This window comes from Scyliorhinus canicula, chromosome 19 (genome assembly GCF_902713615.1).
Source record: "Scyliorhinus canicula chromosome 19, sScyCan1.1, whole genome shotgun sequence".
In the NCBI taxonomy this organism is placed as follows: domain Eukaryota; kingdom Metazoa; phylum Chordata; class Chondrichthyes; order Carcharhiniformes; family Scyliorhinidae; genus Scyliorhinus; species Scyliorhinus canicula.
This window is the reverse complement of record NC_052164.1, coordinates 8,950,184-8,975,278: the sequence shown is the minus strand read 5'-3', so window position 1 is coordinate 8,975,278 and position 25,095 is coordinate 8,950,184. Positions and strand designations below refer to the sequence as shown.

General features: G+C 43.8%; 2 protein-coding genes across 2 annotated transcripts in view; both read left to right on the top strand.

Annotated features, from left to right (window-relative positions):
• Positions 1-24,835, top strand: part of LOC119954565 (phosphatidylinositol 5-phosphate 4-kinase type-2 beta-like) — a 117,059-nt gene extending 92,224 nt beyond the window's left edge. Inside the window, 5 exon segments of the mRNA XM_038779906.1 lie at positions 5,901-5,939; positions 11,538-11,651; positions 13,034-13,289; positions 21,121-21,224; positions 22,985-24,835. Of these exon segments, the coding sequence (XP_038635834.1) occupies positions 5,901-5,939; positions 11,538-11,651; positions 13,034-13,289; positions 21,121-21,224; positions 22,985-23,065 (594 nt within the window). The 3' untranslated portion in view covers positions 23,066-24,835.
• Positions 9,199-9,624, top strand: LOC119954567 (60S ribosomal protein L35-like). Its single transcript, XM_038779908.1, has one exon. The coding sequence runs from the start codon at positions 9,238-9,240 to the stop codon at positions 9,607-9,609; it is 372 nt and encodes a 123-aa protein (XP_038635836.1). The 5' UTR covers positions 9,199-9,237; the 3' UTR covers positions 9,610-9,624.
• Positions 24,836-25,095: the final 260 nt, after the last annotated feature.

Sequence of the window (25,095 nt, the reverse complement as noted above, 5' to 3'; positions counted from 1 at the left end):
AGTGTTCTTTGACGCAAGGTGAATGTGTGAATGTTGGGCAAGGATGAGACATGGTTTGGATGTCTACATAACCGTCATTTATACAATAACACAGCAACAACTTGCATTTATATAGCTTTTTAACTTAGTAAAATGTCCTGAAGCTCTTCACATTAGCGCAATCATGTAGAAGTTGACACCGAGCCACTACTGCAATATTCGGCATTGTGACCAGTATTAGGCTCGGTCAAAGGGACAGGTTTTTTTTTTTCCTTAATAATTTTTATTGGAATTTTTTACAAAAAATATAAAAATATAACGACAGGTATAGCAACAAGCAGTAATATGCAACTAACAGCCCCATAACACCCACAATTCCCCCATACCGTAACATCACATGTATCACACTCCCCCACCCCCCCCCCCAACAAGAGAACTTAACCATAAATTAAAATTAAATAAATCAAATTTAAATAAAATAAGCAAACATAATCAACGTGTCTTCCCCCCCCGGGTTGCTGCTGCTACTGTCCCAGAACCCTATCGTTGAGCCAGAAAGTCGAGAAAAGGTTGCCACCGTTTAAAGAACCCTTGCACCGATCCTCTCAGGGCGAATTTGACCTTCTCTAGCTTAATAAATCCCGCCATGTCATTGATCCAGGTCTCCACGCTTGGGGGTCTCGCATCCTTCCACTGAAGCAAGATCCTCCACCGGGCTACTAGGGATGCAAAGGCCAGCACACCGGCCTCTTTTGCCTCCTGCACTCCCGGCTCTACCCCAACCCCAAAGATCGCGAGTCCCCTTCCTGGCTTGACCCTGGATCCCACCACCCTTGACACCGTCCTCGCCACCCCCTTCCAGAACTCCTCCAATGCCGGGCATGCCCAGAACATATGGGCATGGTTCGCTGGACTCCCCGAGCACCTGACACACCTATCTTCACCCCCAAAGAACCTACTCATCCTCGTCCCAGTCATGTGGGCCCTATGCAGCACCTTGAATTGAATGAGGCTAAGCCGCGCACACGAGGAGGAAGAATTTACCCTCTCCAGGGCATCAGCCCATGTCCCGTCTTCGATCTGTTCCCCAGTTCCCCCTCCCACTTCGTTTTCAGCTCCTCTACTGACGCCTCTTCCACCTCCTGCATAAGCTTGTAGATATCGGATATCTTCCCCTCCCCGACCCAGACCCCCGAGAGCACCCTGTCACTCACCCCCCTTGCGGGAAGCGTAGGGAATCCCTCCACCTGCCGTCTAGCAAATGCCTTTACCTGCAGATATCTAAACATGTTTCCCGGGGGAGTCCAAATTTCTCCTCCAACTCCCCCAGGCTCGCAAACCTCCTGTCGATAAACAGGTCCCTCAGCTGTCTAATGCTCGCTCTATACCATCCCTGAAATCCCCCATCAATGTTCCCCGGGACGAACCTATGGTTCCCCCTTAACGGAGCCTCCATCGAGCCCCCCACTTCTCCCCTATGTCGCCTCCACTGCCCCCAAATCTTGAGGGTAGCCGCTACCACCGGACTCGTGGTATACCTCGTAGGAGGGAGCGGCCACGGCGCCGTTACCAGGGCTCCCAGGCTTGTATCCCCACAGGACGCTCTCTCCATCCGTTTCCATGCTGTCCCCTCCCCCTCCATCACCCACTTACGCACCATCGACACGTTGGCCGCCCAGTAGTACCCTGAGAGGTTGGGCAACGCCAGCCCCCCCCATCTCTACTCCGCTCCAAGAAGACCCTCTTCACCCTTGGGGTGCCATGTGCCGAAACAAATCCCATGATGCTGCTGGTCACCCTTTTAAAAAAGGCCCTAGGGATAAAGATGGGCAAGCACTGGAAGAGGAACAAGAACCTCGGGAGAACCGTCATTTTGACGGATTGCACTCTGCCCGCCAGCGATAGCGGCACCATGTCCCACCTTTTAAATTCCTCCTCCATCTGTTCCACTAGTCTGGTGAAGTTAAGCTTATGAAGAGCCCCCCAACTCCTGGCCACCTGCACCCCCAGGTACCTGAAACTCTTCACTGCCCTCCTGAAGGGGAGCCTCCCAATTCCCTCCTCCTGATCTCCCGGGTGCACAACAAATACCTCGCTCTTTCCTAAGTTTAGCTTATAGCCTGAGAAGCCCCCAAATTCCGCTAACAGCTCCATCACCCCCGGCATTCCCCCCTCTGGGTCCGCCACATATAACAGCAGGTCGTCCACATACAGCGATACCCGGTGCTCCTCCCCAACCCGCACCAGACCCCTCCACTTCCCTGACTCCCTCAACGCCATGGCCAGCGGTTCAATTGCCAGTGCAAAGAGCAGGGGGGAAAGGGACAGGTTTTAAGGAACATTTATATTTTAAAAAATAAATTTAGAGTACCCAATTCTTTTTGTTTTCCAATTAAGGATCAATTTAGCGTGGCCAATCCACCTACCCTGCACATCTTTGGGTTGTGGACGTGAGACCCACACAGACATTGGGAGAATGTGCAAACTCCAGACGGACTGTGCCTCGGAGCCATGATCGAACCCGGGTCCTCGGTGCTGTGAGGCAGCTGTGCCGCCCTTAAGGAACGTTTATTTGAAAGGAAGAGAGGCTAATGGGGGGGAGCATAAGAGTTTAAGGCCTAGGCAGTTGAAAGCAAGGGCACCTACCATTGGTGGAACGATTAAAATCCGGGATGTAGGGGCAGCAGGGTGGCGCAGTGGGTTAGCCCTGCTGCCTCACGGCGCTGAGGTCCCGGGTTCGATCCAGGCTCTGGGTCACTGTCCGTGTGGAGTTTGCACATTCTCCCCGTGTTTGCGTGTTTCGCCCCCACAACCCAAAGATGTGCAGGGTAGGTGGATTGGCCACGCTAAATTGCCCCTTAATTGGAAAAAATGAATTGGGTACTCTTAAAAAAAAACATTTTTTAAATCCGGGATGTAGAAGAAGCCAGAGTTGGAGGAATGCAGTGTACCAGAGTTAGGGCTGGGTGAGGCCATGGAGGACTTAAAGACTAGGATGATAATTTTAAAATGCAAATTACATTTACAGAAATTTAGTACTGGAACAGTTTTACCTTTAATAAGCGAAGATTTTATAATGCAGATTGCCCATCTAATGCTGGAGGTTAATTGAAATTTTGAAAACAGATTGATACATTTTTGTTAAGTACGGATGTTGAGAGATACAGTTAAATGTTCTACTTCTGTTCCAGTGAACAACCTGTATAATATACACCAACATGTTCTATCATTTCAGTTATTTCAGTAAGATGCTGTACTACACAAAAATTGCAAGCATTAACTGTGTGAAGCTCCTCACTTTTGCAAACATACGCTATATCTGAACACTTGATAGAAATTGCATAACTAAGAACTTTGAGTCTCTGAGAAGTAGATTCATTTTTCGGAGTTTAAACTGCTTGTTAGCTGAATTGCTACTGGCTTTCCTAACTTTTTTGTTTCTTTTTTTAAAATTTAGAATACCCAATTTTTTTTCCCCCCAATTAAGGGACAATTTGCCGTGGCCAATCCACCTAACCTGCACATCTTTGGGTTGTGGGGGTGAAATCCACGTAGATCTGTGGAAAATGTGCAAACTCCACATGGACAGTGACCCAGGACCGGGATTCGAACCCGGGTCCTCAGCGCCGCAGACCCAGTGCTATCCACTGCGCCACATGCCGCCCTGGCTTCTCTAACTTAATATCTGCTATAAAAAAAAATTCTACAGCCATCCTGTACTGCTGTACTGTACCATAGGTGTATTTCTAACTGTTTCCTACCTTTTACAAAAGGACACCTTATGGCGGGTTGTGGGGTTGCACTTCATTGTAATTGTCCACATGAGCAAGTGCAGGTCTCCCATGAGACATGACAGAAGCGGCAAGCGGATTATCGCGAACCCAGCTCCTGTTAATACTGGACAAGTCACATCCCAAAGTGAAACCTGGCTTGATAGAACCTAACCTTTTTGTTAGAAACTATGGAGGAAAGCTACTGAATAAATTCACAGACGTCCGCTGGTGAAATGTTAATACGAAGAATAAAATATCTACGAGAGCAACAGATGTGACCTGTATTACACCAGATGAAAAGGTTGGAAAGATCTCAATGAAAACACAAGACAATTCAGATTTCCCCTAATCCTTTGCCCCAGCAATATCTTAACTGACACACAAACCATTGAAGAGTTAGCACTAGTTTGACGCAAAGGCTTCTCGCTTGGGACTAGCATACTTGCAAACGGTTTTCTTCCGGTGAATTCCTGAGCATTCGCTTGATACTTCTCACCCAACTTGAATCTCTTCCCGAGACACCCAAAAACTGCAGACTAACCTCACTGTTTCTGCATCTGCAGAGCAAACAAATGAGTTTCCTATACTCAGTTTTCCAGTATCATCGCTGATCACGTTACTGAGTCCTATAACTGACTATTCAGTCAACTAATGTCCCCACTGGGCAGCACGGTGGTGCAGTGGTTAGCACTGCTGCCTCCCGGCGCCGAGGGTTCGATCCTGGCTCGGGGTCACTGTCCGTGTGGAGTTTGCACATTCTCCCCGTGTTTACGTGGGTTTCACCCCCACAACCCAAAGACGTGCAGGGTAGGTGGATTGGCCACGCTAAATTGCCCCTTAATTGGAAAAAATGAATTGGGTACTCTAAATTTAAAAAGAAAAAACCTAATGTCTCCAGTCTTTCTTTTTTTTAAAATTTAGTGTACCTAATTCATTTTTTCTAATTAAGGGGCAATTTAACGTGGCTCACGTGGCTTTGGGGAGCACGGTAGCATGGTGGTTAGCATAAATGCTTCACAGCTCCAGGGTCCCAGGTTCGATTCCCGGCTGGGTCACTGTCTGTGTGGAGTCTGCACGTCCTCCCCGTGTGTGTGTGGGTTTCCTCCGGGTGCTCCGGTTTCCTCCCACAGTCCAAAGATGTGCGGGTTAGGTGGATTGGCCATGCTAAATTGTCCGTAGTGTCCTAAAAAGTAAGGTTAAGGGGGGGTTGTTGGGTTACGGGTATAGGGTGGATACGTGGGTTTGAGTAGGGTGATCATTGCTCGGCACAACATCGAGGGCCGAAGGGCCTGTTCTGTGCTGCACTGTTCTATGTTCTATGTTAATCCACCTAACCTGCACATCTTTGGGTTGTAGGGGCGAAACCCACGCAGACATGGGGAGGATGTGCAAAAGCCACACTGACAGTGACCCAGAGCCGGGATCAAACCTCGGACCTCAGCACCATAAGGCTGCAGTGCTAACCCACTGTGCCACCGTGTTGCCCCCTTGCAGTCTTTCTTGTCAGAGGGCTTAAAATTCCTGTCCCCTCTCCCTGTCACACACTGAACTATCTCTGTCTTTTCTTTGTATTTGTGTCACTGTCATTAGGCGGTAATTAGTTTTCTATCTACTTTGTGTTTTTCTCCCACAATTACTAAACCATTGACTCCTTTTAGCCCATCTCTTTAACTTAAGGGATTGTAAAACCTCATTGAAAAGGTATAGATAAAAGAAACCCAAAAGACCTAACTTTTAGTCACAAGTCTATCCAGACATCCAGGCACTAAGGTTTGTTTTAAAAAAAAATGAAACAGACCATTTTTACCTTTCTTAACACACACTTATATGCACAAATTCAACTTAGAATTAGATATTGTTCACGACAAGATGACTAGTACTCCCTTCAGGAAAGTAAGGAAAGTCAGACGGTGGACCGTTCCATTTCATATTCATGCAACTCAGTCCCCTTTCTCCTCCTCCTCCACCACCATTGGGAAAGTGAACAGAAGTTTGGGATATGTGGAGTTTTGGTCATTGGTTTCTGCCATCCTCCTTGCTTGGTGTGGAGTACAATCAAGGCATTTCTGAGGAGCGTAGCATTTTCAAATATATTTTTTTATTTAGAAAAGAACAGTGGTAATATTTACTTGTTGTTTCCTTCCTTAGGGTTCAACGGTATCAAGGGAAGCGAGTGGAAAAGAAAAGGTATGTTGATCTCTGTATATGAAATGCATTAGCATTCAATCAGCTTCTAACAGTAGCCTTGCTTTTATATATACATTGGTTTTATCATAGAAATATGACTAACACATGTTCACAGAGTCAATTTGCGAGTCCTTTCTCTTCCAGAAAGCCAGGATTTAATAGTGCAGTCCTGTTTGTTTTATATATCTGTTATTGTAAAAAGAAATATTTTTGTCATTAAAAAAAGACAAATGATTAAACCGTTACATTTATAGAATTGGCCAGCACTGTGTATCTCTCTCTGTGTGAGGCTTGAGAATACTTATTGCCGTAGGTCTTTGCTTTATTTTTGTGATAAAGGCAAAGCTTGTGATGGAACAGAGGGCCGTGTCAATTCCTGTGTGATATTGTTATTTTCAATTCAGTAAGATACCAGCTTTGAAAATAATTGAATTGGATGCAAGACTGTTGCAAGCTCCAATAGACTGAGCAGTGGGATTACAGTTGCATTAGTTGCTTCTCTAATGAATTATCAATATTGTCCGGGAATATCTCCCGGGAAGGTTCCCACAAGGAAGAAGAAACACCGGTGCTGCTTCCATGCCCCTCCGAGAGAGGAGATGTGGAAGCCTCACAATGTGTGTGCCAGGGCGTGTGGTGGAAGGAAAGAATTCTGTAACGTTAAAGAAGGGAATAGATGTGAAATAATAATCGATGCAATAACCAACCTCAGCTGGCTAAAAGTAAACCTACCTGAAAAATTCTCTTCACAATACCTGTACCCAGCGTGGATTGAGCATCACATCTGCAGATCACGAGTGAACGGTTTTCCAGGACATTTAATAACGTTTTTGATATTTAATCATTTCAATCTGATTATATACCAGAGGAACATGAGACTTAGGAGCAGGTTGGTCCCAACTATTAGAAGGATTGCTGGTAGGTTAGTTGAAGAAGGGTGGGAGGGGGGTTTCGTAGAGCATTAATATTTATTTATTTATTTTTTATAAATTTAGTGTACCTAATTCATTTTTTTCCAAATTAATGGGCAATTTTAGCATGTTCAATCCACCTACCTTGCACATCTTTGGGTTGTGGGGGCCAAACCCACGCAAACACGGGGAGAATGTGCAAACTCCACACGGACAGTGACCCAGAGCCGGGATCGAACCTGGGACCTTGGCGCCGTGAGGCTGCAGGGCTAACCCACTGTGCCACCGTGCCGCCCCGTAGAGCATTAATATTGGCATACCAGTGGGGCTGAATGACCCGTTCCTCTGCTGTAAACCCAACATAGCTGATGTCTTACAAACAACTCTTCAATGTGGCAACTGAATCTGACTCAAAAAAGTGAAAAATGAAATTACAATGGAAATTAGGCATTGCCCAGTCTAGCACAAAGACATATAAGTTAGAAGCAACCAGATTCAATGGCCACTGCACACTGAGTTTGTTAATCCCAGGCAGGACATCAGTAGAGGGTCCTGATGGGGTGGTGAGGGAGAGGAATGTCAGTCAGGTCTCTCTTGGGTGGTTACAGGGATGGATGTGGAGTGAGAACAGAGTTGGCTCAGCTGTACTGTCTTCTTGCCACCTCAGCAAAATGGAATAATGTCTAATGTTAGTCAGATGTGTCTAATTAGAAAGAGGCTAACAGATGCATTCATTGCCACATTATCTTGATACTTGTATTCACATGACCTGTGCATGTGAACTTGGACATTTTTGCATGTTTGTTCGTAAATTGATCAGATGTAGTGTAGAATGAGTGTTTTTTTTGATAATTTGGAGTACTTTACTTCGGTTATTGATTAAAGTTACGTGTTTAAGTAAACGTACACGTGAAGTAAGTTTACCTACATTGTGTATAATGCGTTTATACTGTAACTACTGCATATCGCTAAAAGTACGTAGCTCTACTTGCACTTCTGACTAGTCGGCGATTTCTAATGGACAACACTGCCCTAATTGATACAAATCCTGCTGACTCTTGATGTAAAGGCTTACAGATGGAAAGTTGTCCCTTGTGCATGGTACTGCAGGGCTGCTGTCAGCAACTTGAAGAGAAAAAAATGTGATGGACAAGGACACAGTCAATGAAACATTATTCCCTTTGTGCTTTAGGAGCAGACAATATCTAAATTGCAAACAATTAAAAACGCTTCCTGTTGAAAATATCTTTCAAACATAATAGAAAGCTCTTCCTTGTAGCACAGGGGTTAGCGCTGTTGCTTCACAACGCCAGGGTCCCAGGTTCGACTCCTGCTTGGGTCACTGTCTGTGCGGAGCCTGCGCCGTCTCCCTATGTCTGTCTGCGTGGGTTTTTCCGGGTGCTCCGGTTTCTTCCCACAAGTCCCGAAAGACGTGCTTGTTAGGTAATTTGGACATTCTGAATTCTCCCTCTGTGTACCCGAACAGGCGCCGGAACGTGGCGACTGGGGGATTCTCACAGTAACTTCATTGCAGTGTTAATGTAGGCCGACTTGTGACAATAATAAAAGATTGTTATGATTACTTTGAGGTTTTGTAAAGATATAACAGTGCAAGGGATTATTCATTCTGGAGGCTGTGTTGTTTCTGTAACATCGAATTGAAGCAAATTAAAGTCAAGGTCATCACACTCCATGACCAAATATGTCAGAAGAATTGTGATGCGTCCCTTGTTTTACTTCTCATCAAATTACATCTTCTGGATAAGTGAGAGGTTAAAAATTGCTTCACGCGAAGGGTATGTGCTTTAATTGCCCATTTCCTGATGTCTTAAGAGAAATGTTTCATTTATTCTTAGACATTTGAGTACCTCCCTCACAATCCACATTTGCAACAGTGTTGAAGACACAAACAAAAATTACTGTTGCAGATATTTATTTTTCTGTTTTTTCTTAGTATTGACACTTTTGAAGGCCATTTATTTCTGGCATCTTTTTTATTTTATCACATTTTTCTAAAATCAGGAGACATTTATTTATAATCACACAAGCAAAGAAGTAGTTTGAGGAAAGAATGTTAAAATTGGGCTTTCCAGCACAGAAGGGAAATGACTGAGAAAGAACTTCAGGAGGAATAATTCTTCAACCTCATGCCCTCAACAAGGAGCTGTGATCACAAATGGATCAGAGCGGGCGGCACGGTGGCGCAGTAGTTAGCACTGCTGCCTCACGCCGCCGAGGACCCTACACTATTCTGAAACTTCAAAAAAGTTTCTGATGTGAGATAAATCTGCAATTATCTGTCCTAGAGACAGCAATGGCAACAGACTTGAATTAATCGAATTCCTGTGGAATATATCACGGTAGCCTTCCCTGCGCCTGCGCTGACAATGGCAAAAATCAAGGCACGTGATCTGCGCGGCAAGAAAAAGGAGGAGCTACTGAAACAGCTGGATGACCTCAAGGTTGAACTCTCCCAGCTCCGTGTCGCTAAGGTAACTGGAGGAGCTGCATCCAAGCTATCCAAAATCCGTGTCGTGCGCAAGTCTATTGCAAGAGTCCTGACTGTCATCAATCAAACACAAAAAGAGAACTTGAGAAAATTGTACAAGGGCAAGAGGTACAAGCCTTTGGACCTGCGACCAAAGAAGACCCGCGCCATGCGTCGTCAACTAAACAAATATGAAGAGAGTTTGAAGACCAAGAAACAGCAAAGGAAAGAGCGTCTGTATCCCAAGCGCGAATTTGCTGTAAAAGCATAAATGTTTTGCCATACAAGATATTAAATTTAAGAAAAGAAAAAAAAATATATATATATATATCATGGTAGGACTTTTATTAACTGTTTTACCAAGGCAGAGAGATCAAAGATCAGAAGATTCGCTAAATTGCCCCTTAATGTCCAAAAGGCTAGGTGGGGTTATGGGGATAGAGTGAGGACATGGGGGCCTTTCAGATGGTCGGTGTAGCCCCGATGGGCCGAATGGCCTCCTACACTGTCGGGATTCTGAGAAATTCAGAAAACCTGTCCGATTACTTCTTTATAATCTGAAAGAGTACAAAACAGAACTGCGGTTTGGCAAATCACATCATCTCTAGATTCACAAAAAACCTGTTACAGTCAGACCTACAGTGCTACAATAAGTGACTCGTTTTTATCCTTCCTTACGTGTCTCATGGACAAGTGCCCACTGATGTTCACAATCTAAATCTGCATGTAAAGCATCGCCACTTTTTCAAGATACTTGAGGTGGCAGCAGTGTAACTGTGTCTGGCCTGAGCAACTCCAATTCTGACTGTAATTTCCCATGTGATACAACTGTTTACATGCATGGCATCCTCCTATTGAGCATGTGTCCATACTACTGATGTCTGTTGTGGTTACTTTCATTGTTGAGGCACAGTTGAAGCATCAGTATTGGTATTGAAACTCCCAAGCTATACCCATGGCTACCTGGAGAGCAGGAGAAGCCAAGCATGCCTACATTTTTGCTAAAATAAGTGAACTCAAGAATGGTGGGTCCCTCACACTATGGCGATTTGGAAAACATTTTCACCCTTCCCAGTCTATACGATAACCAATATTTTTCTTCAGATGGAGATACCTTAAAGCAAACTATGTAATTTGCACATCCCTGATATTAGTCATTCCACCATGGATGGCCATACTGAGCCCTAAACTATGAAGTTCCCTCCATAAATTTAGATGAGCACTTGAAACACCATAGCGCACAAGGCTACTGACCAAGTGCTAGAAAATAAGATTAGAATAGATAGGTGCTTGATGGCCGACATGGACACAATGGGCTGAAGGGACTCTTTCTGTGCTATAAAACTCTAATGACTCTAATCTTTTCATTTCTCTACCTATCTTTCCTGTAAGACACTTCTTGAAACCTACATTTTTGTCCAAGCTTTGGTTACCTGTCCTAATATCCTGTTACGTGACTGTTTGATAGCTCCTCTGAAGTTCCTTGGAACATTTTGTGATTCTAAAGGCATATATGAAAATGAAAAATGAAATGAAAATCGCTTATTGCCACGAGTAGGCTTCAATGAAGTTACTGTGAAAAGCCCCTAGTCGCCACTTTCCGGTGCCTGTCTGGGGAGGCTGGTACGGGAATTGAACCGTGCTGCTGGCCTGCTTGGTCTGCTTTAAAAGCCAGTGATTTAGCCCAGTGTGCTAAACCAGCCCAAATGCAAACTGTTGTCATAATCCCATGCGTAGCACACGTCTGTCACAGTTCAGATGCCACAGGCTTTAGAATATGTGCGTAAAGAACTTAAAGCGGTGTACTGCTGGGCTTTGCCAAATTCCTAACTCGTTCTCTGATGACCTACAGAAAAGGGAACGTTGCCACCCTTACCCATTGTAGTCTACAAGTGGGTAAGAGGGTAGATTCTCTTTTTTGAAGGGCATTAGAGAACTAGTTGGACTAAACGCAACTGGACACTTGACTTCTGAAGTGCTATTTGAAATGGTGTAGCAAACCTCGCATTTGGAAAACCAATGAATTAACAGATATGCAATATTCAAGGCAACTAATAAGGGTCAATGAAGGTAACTGTGCCGTGTTGCCTATATCCCACAAATAAGGTTTTTTTCAAAAAATAGGATTGATCCCAATGTATAATCCATTCTGGAAAGTGCTTTATATTTGAGTGCGGTCTCTGTTTTGTTTTGCTACAGGCTAAGGAATTACCAACACTGAAGGACAATGATTTCCTAAATGAAGGACAGAGAATTCAAATTGGAGATGAAAATAAAAAGATGTTTTTGGACAAACTCAAGCGTGATGTTGAGGTCAGTTATCATTGCAATTTACTACGTAGAAACTTGAGACCACTGAGAAACTCAGTGCATGCAAACATTTTTAGATAGGATATATGTTTAATCGTATGGTGACCCGACACTTGATTATGCATTTGCCTCTTGTGCCTGTTGAGTACTTGACTCCTATTTTGGGTTTTTGAATCTCGGAAATTGTGTCACTTAGCCTTTGATACAAGCAACAATTTCTCTTTTCTTCCAAGGCAGGTAGATAGAGTTAACATATAGATTAGCTGTGATATAATTGAATGGCAAAATGAAATTTTGGGGCTGAATGGCCTCATGTTCCGACATGCCTGTGTTCCTCACCAGAAGCTCTGACCCAGTCATGTTGATCCAATACTAATGAACATTTTGGGATGTACCAGCTTTACTAGATACTCAAGATTAGGTCTACAAGATTATGAGGGGCATGAATAGAGTGGATGGGGAAGCACTCTTTCCCAATGTGGAGGGATCAGTTATCAGGGGGCATAGGCTTAAGGTCCATGGGGCAAAGTTTAGAGGAGATGTGCGAGGCAGGATTTTCACGCATTGGGTGGTGAGTGCCTGGAACGCTTTGCCAGGGGAGGTTGTGAAAGCAGATACATTAACGGCGTTCAAAAGGCATCTTGACAAACATGTGGATAGGATGGGTATAATGGGATACAGCACAAGAAAGTGCTGAGGGTTTTGGCAAAGGTTGGTATCATGACCGGTACAGGCTTGGAGGGCCGAAGGGCCTGCTCCAGTGCTGTATTGTTCTTTGTTTGTTCACACAATCCACAAACTATCGCCCTACAGCCTTGATCTAAATGCTCCGAGTTATCTTCAATGGTCCTGTCACTGCAGTCAGCATCAATGGAGCTGGAATAAACTATGCACCAATGATTGCTTTTATATTGTGCTTTGGCCCATATTGATGATGCCAGTTCCTGTTGCATAGTGCATGGCTCTTGCAGCCCAAAGGAAGACTTGTCGATATTCATCAAGGTCAGCAGACTCTTTAGGTCATCTGGACATGAGCCTTGGAGGGTCCCAGAAAATCTGCTTTCAAGTTGAAGCCAGCTGCACTGACTCACCATCAGGTCTTGGCTTGAATGGTGTGATCTCATGTTCCATAAAGGTGGCTAATAAATATACTGTGCAATGTCTGGTGCACTACAATGAGTCTCTGTTTTGCAACAAGGCATTCTTCAGAATACACAGCAGAGTTGAAGCAAGATGTTGTTTTTTGTTTTGCGATTTGATGGGTTATCTAAGATAAACTCCCAGAGTTAACTGAACCTATGAGCAGTCGCACTCCATTGCCCCAGTGAAGGTTGTGAGCAGGTACTTTGAGCACCTAACTTTGCTTTATTTATTTCTCTTAATAGTTTTTAGCACAGCTGAAAATCATGGATTACAGTCTGTTAGTTGGCATCCATGATGTGGATCGTGCTGAACAAGAAGAGATGGAAGTGGAAGAGAAAGGTGATGAAGAAGATTGTGAAAACGATGGAATGGGCCATCCAGTTGGCTCATATGGAACTCCACCAGACAGTCCTGGAAACATGTTGAATTTCCCACGGATCTTTGGACCAGGAGAGTTTGATCCAACAGTTGATGTATATGCCATAAAAAGCCACGACAGTAAGCAGATTGTTCCAAACTTATAATTTTTTAGTTTAGAGATGTTTTGATACTTTGTTTTTTGTTTCAAATTTTACCTTACCCAATTCACTTTTTCCAATTAAGGGGCAGTTTGGTGTGGCCAATCCACCTGCCCTGAACTTCTTTGGGTTGTGGGGGCGAAACCCACGCAAACACGGGGAGAATGTGCAAACTCCACACGGACAGTGACCCAGAGCCGGGATTGAACCTGGGGCCTCAGCGCCGTGAGGCAGCAGTGCTAACCACTGCGCCACCGTGCTGCCCTTTGTTTTGATACTTGATGCCATCGTGGGAGCACCATCAGTACAGGGACTGCAATGATGACGGGGAAAGGCCCACTGCCACTCTTTCAAGGGAACTGATGAGAATTTGCCACTGCCACCTACATCTGAAGAAAATCCCCCTGCTATTCTTTGAATAATATTTCCGTGTTATCAAAAAGCAAATTATTACTGGGAAAACATATACAAATACTTATTTATTCTCAATTAATGATCTGGTATTTTAAAAAAAATAAATTTAGAGTACCCAATTCATTCTTTCCAATTAAGGGGCAATTTAGTGTGGCCACCTAACCTGCAGATCTTTGGGTTGTGGGGGTGAAACCCACGCAGACACGGGGAGAATGTGCAAACTCCACACGGACAGTGACCCAGAACCGGGAGTGAACCTGGGACTTCAGCTCGTGAGGCAGCAGTGCTAACCACTGCGCCGCCGTGCCGCCCATGATCTGGCATTTTACATGTTTTTGTAAGATTGCGAAATGTCTAAAAACATTTGTCAAGGATTGTCATTACTGGGGACGGAGCAGTTCTCTTTGGTGTTTCTAATTAGCATTCACAGATCAGGTTTGGCAGAGTACTGTTGGTGCACCTCCATCAGCCAGAATGCAGCGGTTCTGGAAGTGGCTCCCCTCCACCTTCTCGAGGGGCAGTTAGGGACAGGCAATAAGTGCTGGCCTGGCCAGGGACGCCCATATCCCAGGAATGAATGAAAGGAAAGACTAAATGCAAAGTAGTGCTCCCTCTATCTATGCCTTCACCCCAACACTAGAAACCCTGATGTCTGACCACCGTGGATGTATTTTCATGTTAGAGGTGGGTGGCGGGAGTTGGGAAGTGTCCCGACTCGCCAGGCCGAACTGAGGAAAAAGATGTCCTGAAATCACGGGGTTCCAGGATCTCGGTGCCGTGAGGCCGCAGTGCTAACCACTGCGCCCCCCTACACATGCCTTTCTGTTGGTCTTACAGTGCGGCTCAAAGTCTCAGCTGCTCAGTTTTAAGTGTACCCTAAAGCTCCGTAAGTCCTTCCCTAAACCTCTGTACCTCTCTCCTCCCTTAATAATAATCTTTATTGTCACGAGTCGGCTTACATTAACACTTCAGTGAGGTTACTGTGAAAAGCCCCAAGTCGCCACATTCTGGCGCCTGATCAGAACTTCTGAATCACCAAACAGCACGTATTTCAGGACTTGTGGGAGGAAACCGGAACACCCGGAGGTAATCCACCCTGACACGGGGAGAGTGTGCGGACTCCACATAGCCAGTAACCCAAGCGGGAATCGAACCGAACCTTCACAGTTGCACTGTGAAGCAACTGTGCTAACCACTGTGCCACCATGCCACCCCCGTGAGCTGTTCGTTAAAACCTACCTGTTGGACTAAGCTTTTAGTCACCGTCCTCCGAACATCTTATCTGGCTCGGTGTCATATTTTGTTTGATATCACTTCTGTGACGTGCCTTGGGAAGTTTTACTATTATTTAAATATAGATTTAGAGTACCCAATTCATTTTTTCCAATTAATGGGCAATTTAGCGTGGCCAATCCACCTACCCTGCACATCTTTGGGTTGTGGAGGTGAAACCCACGCAGACACGGGGAGAATATGCAAACTCCACACAGACAGTGACCCGGGGCCGGGATCGAACCCGGGGCCCTTGGCGCCGTGAGGCAGCAGTGCTACAAAGTTTTGCTATGTTAAAAGGTGAAATCTAAATTTGTTAATCTTTTTGAGATGGGATCGATTAAGGCAAGGTGATTCGGAATACAGCACCTCATCCTAGCTTTGGCTGTTTAGCATTTTACACGTCTGTGGTATCACAGTTTAGCAGAGGGTGACGTAAGTGTTAATTGAGGCATATTGCTTCCAGCTGTACATTTGTTTTCATTGACTTTTATATGGGTTTGTTACATTTGGCAAGCAAAATGAGGTGCACTGTCAGAACTAATGGAAAATATTGTTTATCTTGGTCTTTTTTGCCTAAACTGTAATATCAGCAGTCACTGTGGGATAGCAGGTCAAAGACAGTGGCACGATTTGTTTGATGCTTGCTGCAGGAGGCCTGGGAATTTCTGCTGTCTAATATATCTGCATCAGAGTCTATTGCTGCCTCTGATGGGTAGAGGAGGTGGTGTGGAGGAACTGTAGCTGACTTGAGTGAAACTTGATTGTTCCGACAATGGGTGCTCCTTTGTACAGTGATAGACTTCCTAAATGTTTTCTGACCTTTAGAGTCACAAAAACATACATGATCTTCATTTAAATAATTGTCAGGATGGAGATACATAGCAACTCATTTGGCACCTCATGCAAGGAAGTTAACACAGCAGGCGTGAAACTTGGGTGAACGTTTTAATTAAAGCTGGTGGAGTGGTTGCTGTTAAGGAATCATAAATCTTATTTTTCTTTCAGAACCACATTGGTCCATTTCAATATTTTCTTCATTTATTTCAGATTTCACCTTTGGCGTTTTTCTTGTACTTGTTTTTAAGTTTAACTTGTTTAAAAGTTACAACCGTTGTTCAGATTTTAAAAGATGTTTTATTTTCAACCGTTCCATCTGATCACGATGCCAGCGCAGTGTTGAGGGAGTGTTGGGTCCCACCGGCCTATTTCGGTGGTTGTGAAAGGGTCCACGTGGCTTCATCCTTCACTGTCACTGGGTCAAAATCCTGGAACTCCCTCCCCAACAGCACTGTGGGTGTACCTACACTCCATGGATTATATGGACAGCGGTTTACGAATACCTTTTCGAGGGCAATCAAGGATGGGCAATAAATGCTGACCTAGCCAGCGATACCTACTTCCCAGAAACAAAATGAGAAAACTCAAATCAGAACAGGCAGTTCCCGGTGCCTCAATCACACTCCTCCCTCAGCCAACATCGCCCAAAAACAACCCAGATTAATTGATCATTCATCACAATGCAAAAATCTCACATACTCGTTCCCACTCACACTTTCAAGTACACGACGATTAGATACAGGTGAAGGCGACTCGCTAGCACAGTGGTTAGCACTATTGTTTCACAGCACCAGGTTCCCAGGTTCGATTTTCGGCTTGGGTCACTGTCTGTGCGGAATCTGCACGTTCTCCCCGTGTCTGCGTGGGTTTCCTCCGGGTGCTCCGGTTTCCTCCCACAAGACCCGTAAGACGTGGTGTTAGGTAATTTGGACATTCTGAATTCTGTTCCATCTGTGTACCCGAACAGGCACCGGAATGTGGCGACCAGGGGATTTTCACAGTAATTTCATTGCAGCGTTAATGTAAGGCTACTTGTGACAATAAAGATTATTATTGTTACGCTGTTTGCAGGATCTTGTTCTGCAGAAAGTTTCTAAGAATCGCTCCTGATTTGCCTAAACAAACAGCAAATGTGGCTTGACAACAAATGGCCTGTATTGCGAAATGTTTTTCCCTGTGATCCATAGGGATCCCCAGCAGTCTGTTGACAAGAAGACATGGCTGAACAATGATCATAATAACTCAGTACTACATTGGTGCTCCCTGCCATTAGCGCAGGAAAATGTTTGTGAATGGCTTAAGAGGTAACAGTTGGACAAAACGTGTATTTAGGCAGAACAATGGGAAATTAAAGATGTTGAGTTGTTGAAATTATTGAGTTTGGGAAGGAAAAATAGACATTGTGTGAATCCCCCTGATTAGTGTTGCAATAGCTGAGGATGATACTGAAAAAAGACTCTGTGTTAAGCATGTCTATCCACCACAGAACAACATCAAAAAAGCTATTTGAAAGTCAAACTGCATAGGTAAAACAGTCAGAGCAGATAGTGGTCAAAATTTATAATCCTACCTCAGATCATACCTTAGTGTTCAGTTGATGTTGCTAAGAAGCAAGGTAAATGTTCAAGGACAGGAGACAGTACAGTGTAGAGCCGTGTGGCTGGTCCGTAATGTTGCGTCTGAGTTATGAGGTTAGGATACATATCTTATTGATTTAGAGTTTATTGGGGGATACATTTCCAGGAAGAATAGTGGTGCAAAAACCAACAAGAAATTATATTTAAGTTTAACATAATGGAATGTCCCAAGGCACTTCACAGGTGTGTTACAAATCAAAGTTTAAAAAATTTTTTTTTTAGAGTATCCAATTATTTTGTTTTTCCAATTAAGGGGTAATTTAGCGTGGCCAATCCACCTACCCTGCACATCTTTGGGTTGTGGGGGTGAAACCCACGCAGACACGAGGAGAATGTGCAAACTCCACACGGACAGTGACCCAGGGTTGGATCGAAACGGTCCTCGGTGCCGTGAGGCAGCAGTGCTAACCACTGTGCCATGTGCCACCCTTTACAAAGGCAAAGTTAGACATTGAACCACTTGTGCAGTATCAGGGCATATGTGTAAAAGCTTGCACAAGGAGGTTGGTTTTAGGAAAGTTTTAAAGGAAGACAATGAGGTGGAAAAGATTAGGAAGGGCCCAGGCAGCTGAAAACATGGCCAATAATGGTGGAGGGGTTAAAATTGGGGTTGCTCAGCAGACCAGATTAGATGAGTGCAGATATCTCAGAGTGGCTGGTGGGGCGGGGGTTGTAGGAGATTATAGAGTTGGGGAGGGAAGAAACCATGAAGGGATTTGAAAATAATGATGACAATTTTAAAATCAAGGTGTTGCTTGATTGGAGCCAATGTAAGTCAGCGAGAACAGTGTGTGGGTTTCAGCCCCACAACCCAAACATGTGCCACTTAGGTGGATTGGCCACGCTAAATTGCCCCTTAATTGGAGAAAAATATAGTCAGCGAGCACAGGATTGGTGAGAGTTAGGACATGGGCACCAGAGTGTTGGATGACCTCAAGTTTTCAGAGGATGGGGGCAGCACGGTGGCGCAGTGGTTAGCACTGCTGTCTCACGGCGCCGAGGTCTCAGTTTCGATCCCGGCTCTGGGTCACTGTCCGTGTGGAGTTTGCACATTCTCCCCGTGTTTGAGTATGTTTCGCCCCCACAACCCAAAGATGTGCAGGCTAGGTAGATTGGCCACGCTAAATTGCCCCTTAATTGGGAAAAAATGAATTGGGTACTCTAGATTTTTAAAAAAATAAAAAGTTTTTAGAGGATGGAACATGAAGGACCAGCCAATGGTGCATTGAAATAGTTGCCTGGATGTAACAAAGGATGAAGGTTTCAGCAGCACATGAAATTAGGCAGGACCAAAATCAGGTGATATTATGGCGGTGGAAATAGGCTGGAAGCATTTAAGAACCGATGTAATGTTACAATGAGAGGGCCTGCACAAATCTCCTGCATGAATTAAAGTTTGCTGAATTGCCTTGGTCAGGGATACTTCCTTAAGATGTGATAGGGGCTATCCACAGTAGAGTGGTTAAGATACTAGATTGACAATCTGGAAGCTTGTGAAATAAATGTGAAATAAAACCTTGAGGTAAAATGCTGTGGGATTGCAGACCCTGCGTCACGGCTGCCATCCCAGAGAGGGACGGTGCTACCCCCTAGCCATCCCACCGAAACGAGTCCAGCCGCCGATTCTTAGTGCCCTTGGAAGGAGCCTAATGACCCGCTCCATTTTAAAACCCGTTGCTTGAAGATGAAAAAAAAAAAATCCTCATCTCGGGAACAAAATCTGAACGAAAATGAGAAGCAGACAATGTGTCTGAAAAATCTGAGCGCAATGTGTGGCACATTAATTAGAAAAGCATAATGGGTAGCAGGTGGACCTGACTGTTGTGCGGTAACTAATGGGGATGCTGTTCGTAACCAGCTTGTTTGTTTGGAAGTCATTAACAACTGGACAAATAACATGATTGGTTAAAATTAAGTAAAATGGGCAATTTTACTTTGAGCATCTGTAAACCAGATGCCCTCACTGTTGTTCCTGGTTCACAAGATTGGGTTTAAATTGAATGAAGCTATTTGGAAAATTAGAAGTTCAGAAGAGCACATGGTACAACCTCCCTAAAAGGGTGACCTTTGGGAGTTGGTACAGCTGGGTGGTCTCTGATATAGGTTTAATATTTGAAATATTCACCTGCTGTTTGATTATCACAGCAACTTGCTCAGCTTATATTGTATTTTAAAGTTTTATAAGAATGAGCTTCCTCGGGTATATTAATATGTGTGGTTATTTTTAAAAATCTACATACAAAATCTGCGCTTGGCTGTCCAGTCAGTCTCATTGGTGATTGGTCCACTCTATCCCATTGGCCCTCCAAGTTTACTCCCCTCAAGTGCCCATCCAATTAGGGGCTGGTTTAGCTCACTGGGCTAAATCGCTGGCTTTAAAGCAGACCAAGCAGGCCAGCAGCACAGTTAGATTTCCATACCAGCCTCCCCGGACAGGCGCCGGAATGTGGCGACTAGGGACTTTTCACAGTAACTTCATTGAAGCCTACTCATGACAATAAGCGATTTTCATTTCATTTCAATTTCTTTTTTTTTATAAATTTAGATTTCCCAATTATTTTTCTATTAAGGGGCAATTTAGCGTGGCCAATCCACCTACTCTGCACATTTTTGGGTTGTGGGGGCGAAACCCACGCAGACAGGGGGAGAATGTGCAAACTCCACACGGACAGTGACCCAGAGCCGGGATCGAACCTGGGACCTCAGCGCCGTGAGGCGGTTGTGCTAACCACTAGGCCACCGTGCTGCCCTCATTTCAATTTCTTTAGGAAATCGTTGATCATCTTCAAGGTCCGGGTCACAGCATTCGGTGCGTTAAAACAAAATTGTTCCTCATATCCACACCCACCGCACCTCTTGCCCAGAACTGCACATCTGTGTGTGTGTGTGTGTCCTCGGTCCTTGTACCATCAGCTAATGGGAACGGGAACAGCTTGTCTCTGCCTCCCTCTCCGAAACCTGTCATGATATTATCCACCTCTTATCAAATCTGCCCTAAGCCTCCTTTGTTCCAAGGAGATTACTTAATGCTTATCCGTACGAAAAGGGCATCTTAAATCAAGAAATTTTGAGAATAACTTGTTAGCCAGTAGAGGGTATATATTACTCTGCATATAGCCCTAATATTTAGGTCAGATGAGCAGCTGGAGCAAGGCAATCTGCAATTTATTGTGACATTACAAACAGCTGCAATATGCGGAAGGGTTGTTACAACTGTTTCTGCTGCAGTATGTGGATTGTCTTTGGTTTTATTTTAAATGCTACAAGCCAGGGGCTTTTTGACCTGACTCTTATCATTGCCAATATTTCCGTGGCTTGCCAGCGTAATTACTGATGATGTAGGCACGATTGCCATGGTGATGGATGGAAACTCTAATCTGATTGACCATCGTCACAGAAATGGTGGTTAGCCAATTAGACGGTGTGCTTGAAATATATGCAGCACACTAGCTGTTCTGTTCCGTCTCCCACTGCCACCCACCAGGGTCTTGGAGAATTGCATGAGTGTTCTGAAGATCTGCAAATAAAAGTGAGGCAGGTTATCATGCACAAACCGCCGGAAGAAACGTGTGTAGTCTGATGCTGCTATCATAACTGAATTGTAATAGTCTTGTTCTCTAATGTCAGTAATACTGGCTAATTTTCCAGATGCGCCAAGAAAGGAAGTTTTCTTTATGGCGATAATTGACATTCTAACTCACTACGATGCAAAGAAGAAAGCTGCCCATGCTGCCAAAACAGTCAAACATGGGGTAAGTACATCACCCGTGACAACTAAATCTGAAAGCTTTAGGGAAGGGATGCATTTAGAGGGGGTAGGAGCACTTTAGAACACAGGGCTATGTGTTCTTCCGCTCACAGATGTAAACAATACAGTGTGAGGGGAAAATGAAGATAGCCACTCGTCAACTTGTCATTGTCTGTTGTTGAGCATCAGTTTGACTCAGTGGGTAGCATTCCCGCCTCTTGATTCATCAGGCTGTGGGTTCAAGGCCCACTCCAGAGACTTGGGCATATTGTCCAGGCTGGCACTTCAGTGCAATACTGGGGGGGGGAATCGGAGTTCAAATCCCATATTGACAAATTATTAAGTGCTCAGCTTTGTATACTGTTACCAATGTTTTCTATGTCTTAAAAGCTCTTTCTTTGCACTCCTGTTTCACTTGCTGTTTCAATTGATCTTTCCCTCACTCTTTCTCTCAAACTCCTGTCTCAGTCTCAAACGCTTTCTCACTCATACTTTGTGTCTCACCGTCTGTCTCATTCGCTCTTTAAAACACTGGTGGTGAGGGCAGCACGGTGGCGCCGTGGTTAGCACTGCTGCCTCATGGCGCCGAGGTCCCAGGTTCGATCCCGGCTCTGGGTCACTGTCTGTGTGGAGTTTGCACATTCTCCCCGTGTTTGCGTGGGTTTCGCCCCCACAACTCAAAGATGGGCAGGGTAGGTGGATTGGCCACGCTAAATTGCCCCTTAATTGGAAAAAATGAATTGGGTACTCTAAATTTATAAAAATAAAATTACAAAAACACTGACGGTGGTGGTTTGAGATATACTAGGCTTCTGCATCATGAATGGTCAAATTATGAACTAAATCTGGGGAACCTGAGCGTCAGCAGAAGAGGGGGAGACAACAAGAAAATAAACAATTTATGTTAATATGTTTAGTGCTGTAACTGCCTCTTAGAGCAACCCAGCCCTGTCGTTAAGTCAGCATGATTTTCAAAAATATTAACATCCAATTAATATTTTTCTTCCAACATTTTAAATGCGCATAATAGCATTTCAAAGTAGGATGGAAAGCTGCAGCCACATTGCATTGTGATTTGATTAGAGGGTTGATAATTGTGCTGTTATTCTTTTCAAGGAGCAGAAGTACACGATTGCAAATTCAACAGCACATATCAGGTGCTGTCAGATAAGCAGATATTTTTCATTTAGTGCAACACAGTATAAAGAGAATGTTGAAGGAATCTAATCATTGAAGATTAACAGTCCTGAAGCTAACGCCGCAACTGAGTCGGCCACTAAGTTTATGCTTTTTCATTCCTGCTTTTGTGTAACTTCAGAGAAAGCTTTGCTGCTTTTCAGTGACTTTGAGGAGATAGGAAGCGGGGGAGAGGGAAGAGAGAGAGCATGGATGTCAGATGTGAATCAGATCGGGCTGGTGTGTGAATCTTTGCACAGATTAATTAGCAAGTTTGATGCTCATTGTCTAGCTTCATTCGTGAAGAATGAGATAACAAAGCTTACTGGATCCTGACGATACTGTAGCACAGCATGAGTGGTACCTTCAGGGGAGAAAATTGGAGAGTAGAGGGGAAAGAGGAGAGGGAGAAATATATTTGGTTATGGTGAATAAAGGATGAAATATGATTTGTTTCTACGAGTTTCAGTTTCTTGGGAAGAAAACTATACCATTTTACTTCTCAATGTCTTATCTTTGCTGGTCAAGTGTTCATGGCTTTTCATCTTTTAGATTAACGCCTTGTAATTTTTTTTTTGTACATTGCAGGCTGGTGCCGAGATCTCCACAGTTAACCCAGAACAGTACTCGAAGCGTTTCTTAGAATTTATGTCTAACATCATAACATAGTGCCCCTGCAGACACACGTGACACGCACAACGAGAGACTACCAATGAGTAGCAAATGCAGGAACGTGGAAACTGAGGACACTGTAGTGGTGCGTGCAGTATTCAATGTGCAGAAACTAATCTCCAAAATGCATCCTTTGGAAACAAAACAACAAAAACACAACAAAAAAAAAGATACTTGCTGGCAAATCTGCATTGCCTCAAATGTTATATTGCTCTTGAAGTTTTCCCTGCCATGTATTCTGAGTGTGTCTTTACTGGCGGTAGCTTCAGTGGCACTCCGTTAGCCATGATGAGACGTACTGTACGATCTTAAAAGCAGAAGGTGGGCACTTGCACACAGTGAAGGACGACGGGCACTTTGACAATGGCAAGAATCACTTTTTTTACGATTCGTATATTGTCCTAACGGAGCAAAGGCACGGAATGTTTGCGTGTATCTTTGTGACGCTGCACTCATCCCAGCCCTGGTTGCGCCATTGCCGGGCCTTTGCCATACTGTTTCTCAAATGTTTTAAGTTGCCATATTGTCTAAATCGCAAAAAAAAGGACTTTAGCAATGTTATCAATAAACCAACGCAACTATATATATATATAAGCTATTGTTTGTTGAGGGTGGGTGGGTAGGGGAGGGCAGGGGAAATGTTTACTAAAACAAAGATTTACAATAGGATGCCGCATATCCAGATTTCCTGTGTTTGGCTCGGCTGTCTGTGGATTGGCCACCAGTTCACCAGATGTGACTTGAGTAAATCGATTGGCTTTGTGGCATTCCTAATGTATTCTAAATGTTTACTTTTTTTTTGTTACTTGGCAGGAGGGCTCGCGTTTACTTTGATGTGAGCTTTTTGGCTTTTTAAGAGAGTACAGTCTGTAATTGTGCTTTAAGCTATTTTTTTTTGGACGATGTGTCATTCTGTCTGCTAGGTCAATAGACATGAGTAAAAAAGTGATTTTTTTTTTAAAGAGCTAACTCCTTTGTAAGGGACTGTTTTTAAAAGACTCAATTTCTTTTGACAAAGTATTGCTATTCGCTGTTGAATCTGATGTTACAAAGAGGTAGCTGTGACAATAATGTTACTTGGTAGTGTTTTTGTAAAACTACCTGATTGTCAATTTTTGAATCCTTAACAAGCCTGAAATATTACAAAAATGCTGTGGCAATATTGTGCTGTCTTAGTTCAAAAGAACATTCTGGATATATGAAAACAAAATATGCTAACAGCAAGCAGCAAATTTGAACATTTAATTTGTTGCTTGCAGAAACCATAGAAGGAATTGATTGGCACTTTAACCCTTTAAATAACGGAATTTCATGTATGCTGTTAATTATGTGTAGCATAACAGATATTAAAGGAGGGAGACTGAAGGTGTGAGCTTAGTCTGCACTTGATGACGAAGTGATCACATTAATTTGTACATGTTTAAAACCAATGAAGAGACTACAACTTAATGTTTGAACCCTCACTAACCTATTATTTTCTATGGACCGTTTTTAATACTTAACCCTTCTTTACTAAAAGGACAGTGGCCATTTTATTAAGTGATCAGGCAAGTTTATAATTGAGAACAGTAGACGTAGGATGTTAGAGGTGCAAAGATTACGGGAGATAAATAGAAACGCATCTTCTGACACCCTATGTCGCTGGGGGAAAAAAATGTACAATTCATTGCACTGTGTATGTTATAATAAGAGATTCTAGTGCAGCTGTAGCTAATTCAAAATTGTAAAGGATGAAAAAAGGAACATTAAAATGACTGTCTAAATTGAGTTGCATCAGGGTAAGTGCACATCTGATCCAAGCTTTGATTTTCAGAGTACCAAATGATTTTTTGTTTTCACTTAAGTAGAGTTCCTGATGCAGGTGTAACTCCTGTGTATAATCTTAACCCATGCATAAAATGCTTTACTTGAACAGCAGTTCAATTATTCTTTAGCCCACCCGATTACTGATTAGAGCTTTTTAAAGTTCTATTCACACAATTTGGAGGACCCGTATTTTCAATCTCATCAGTGCTGATGTGGGGGCT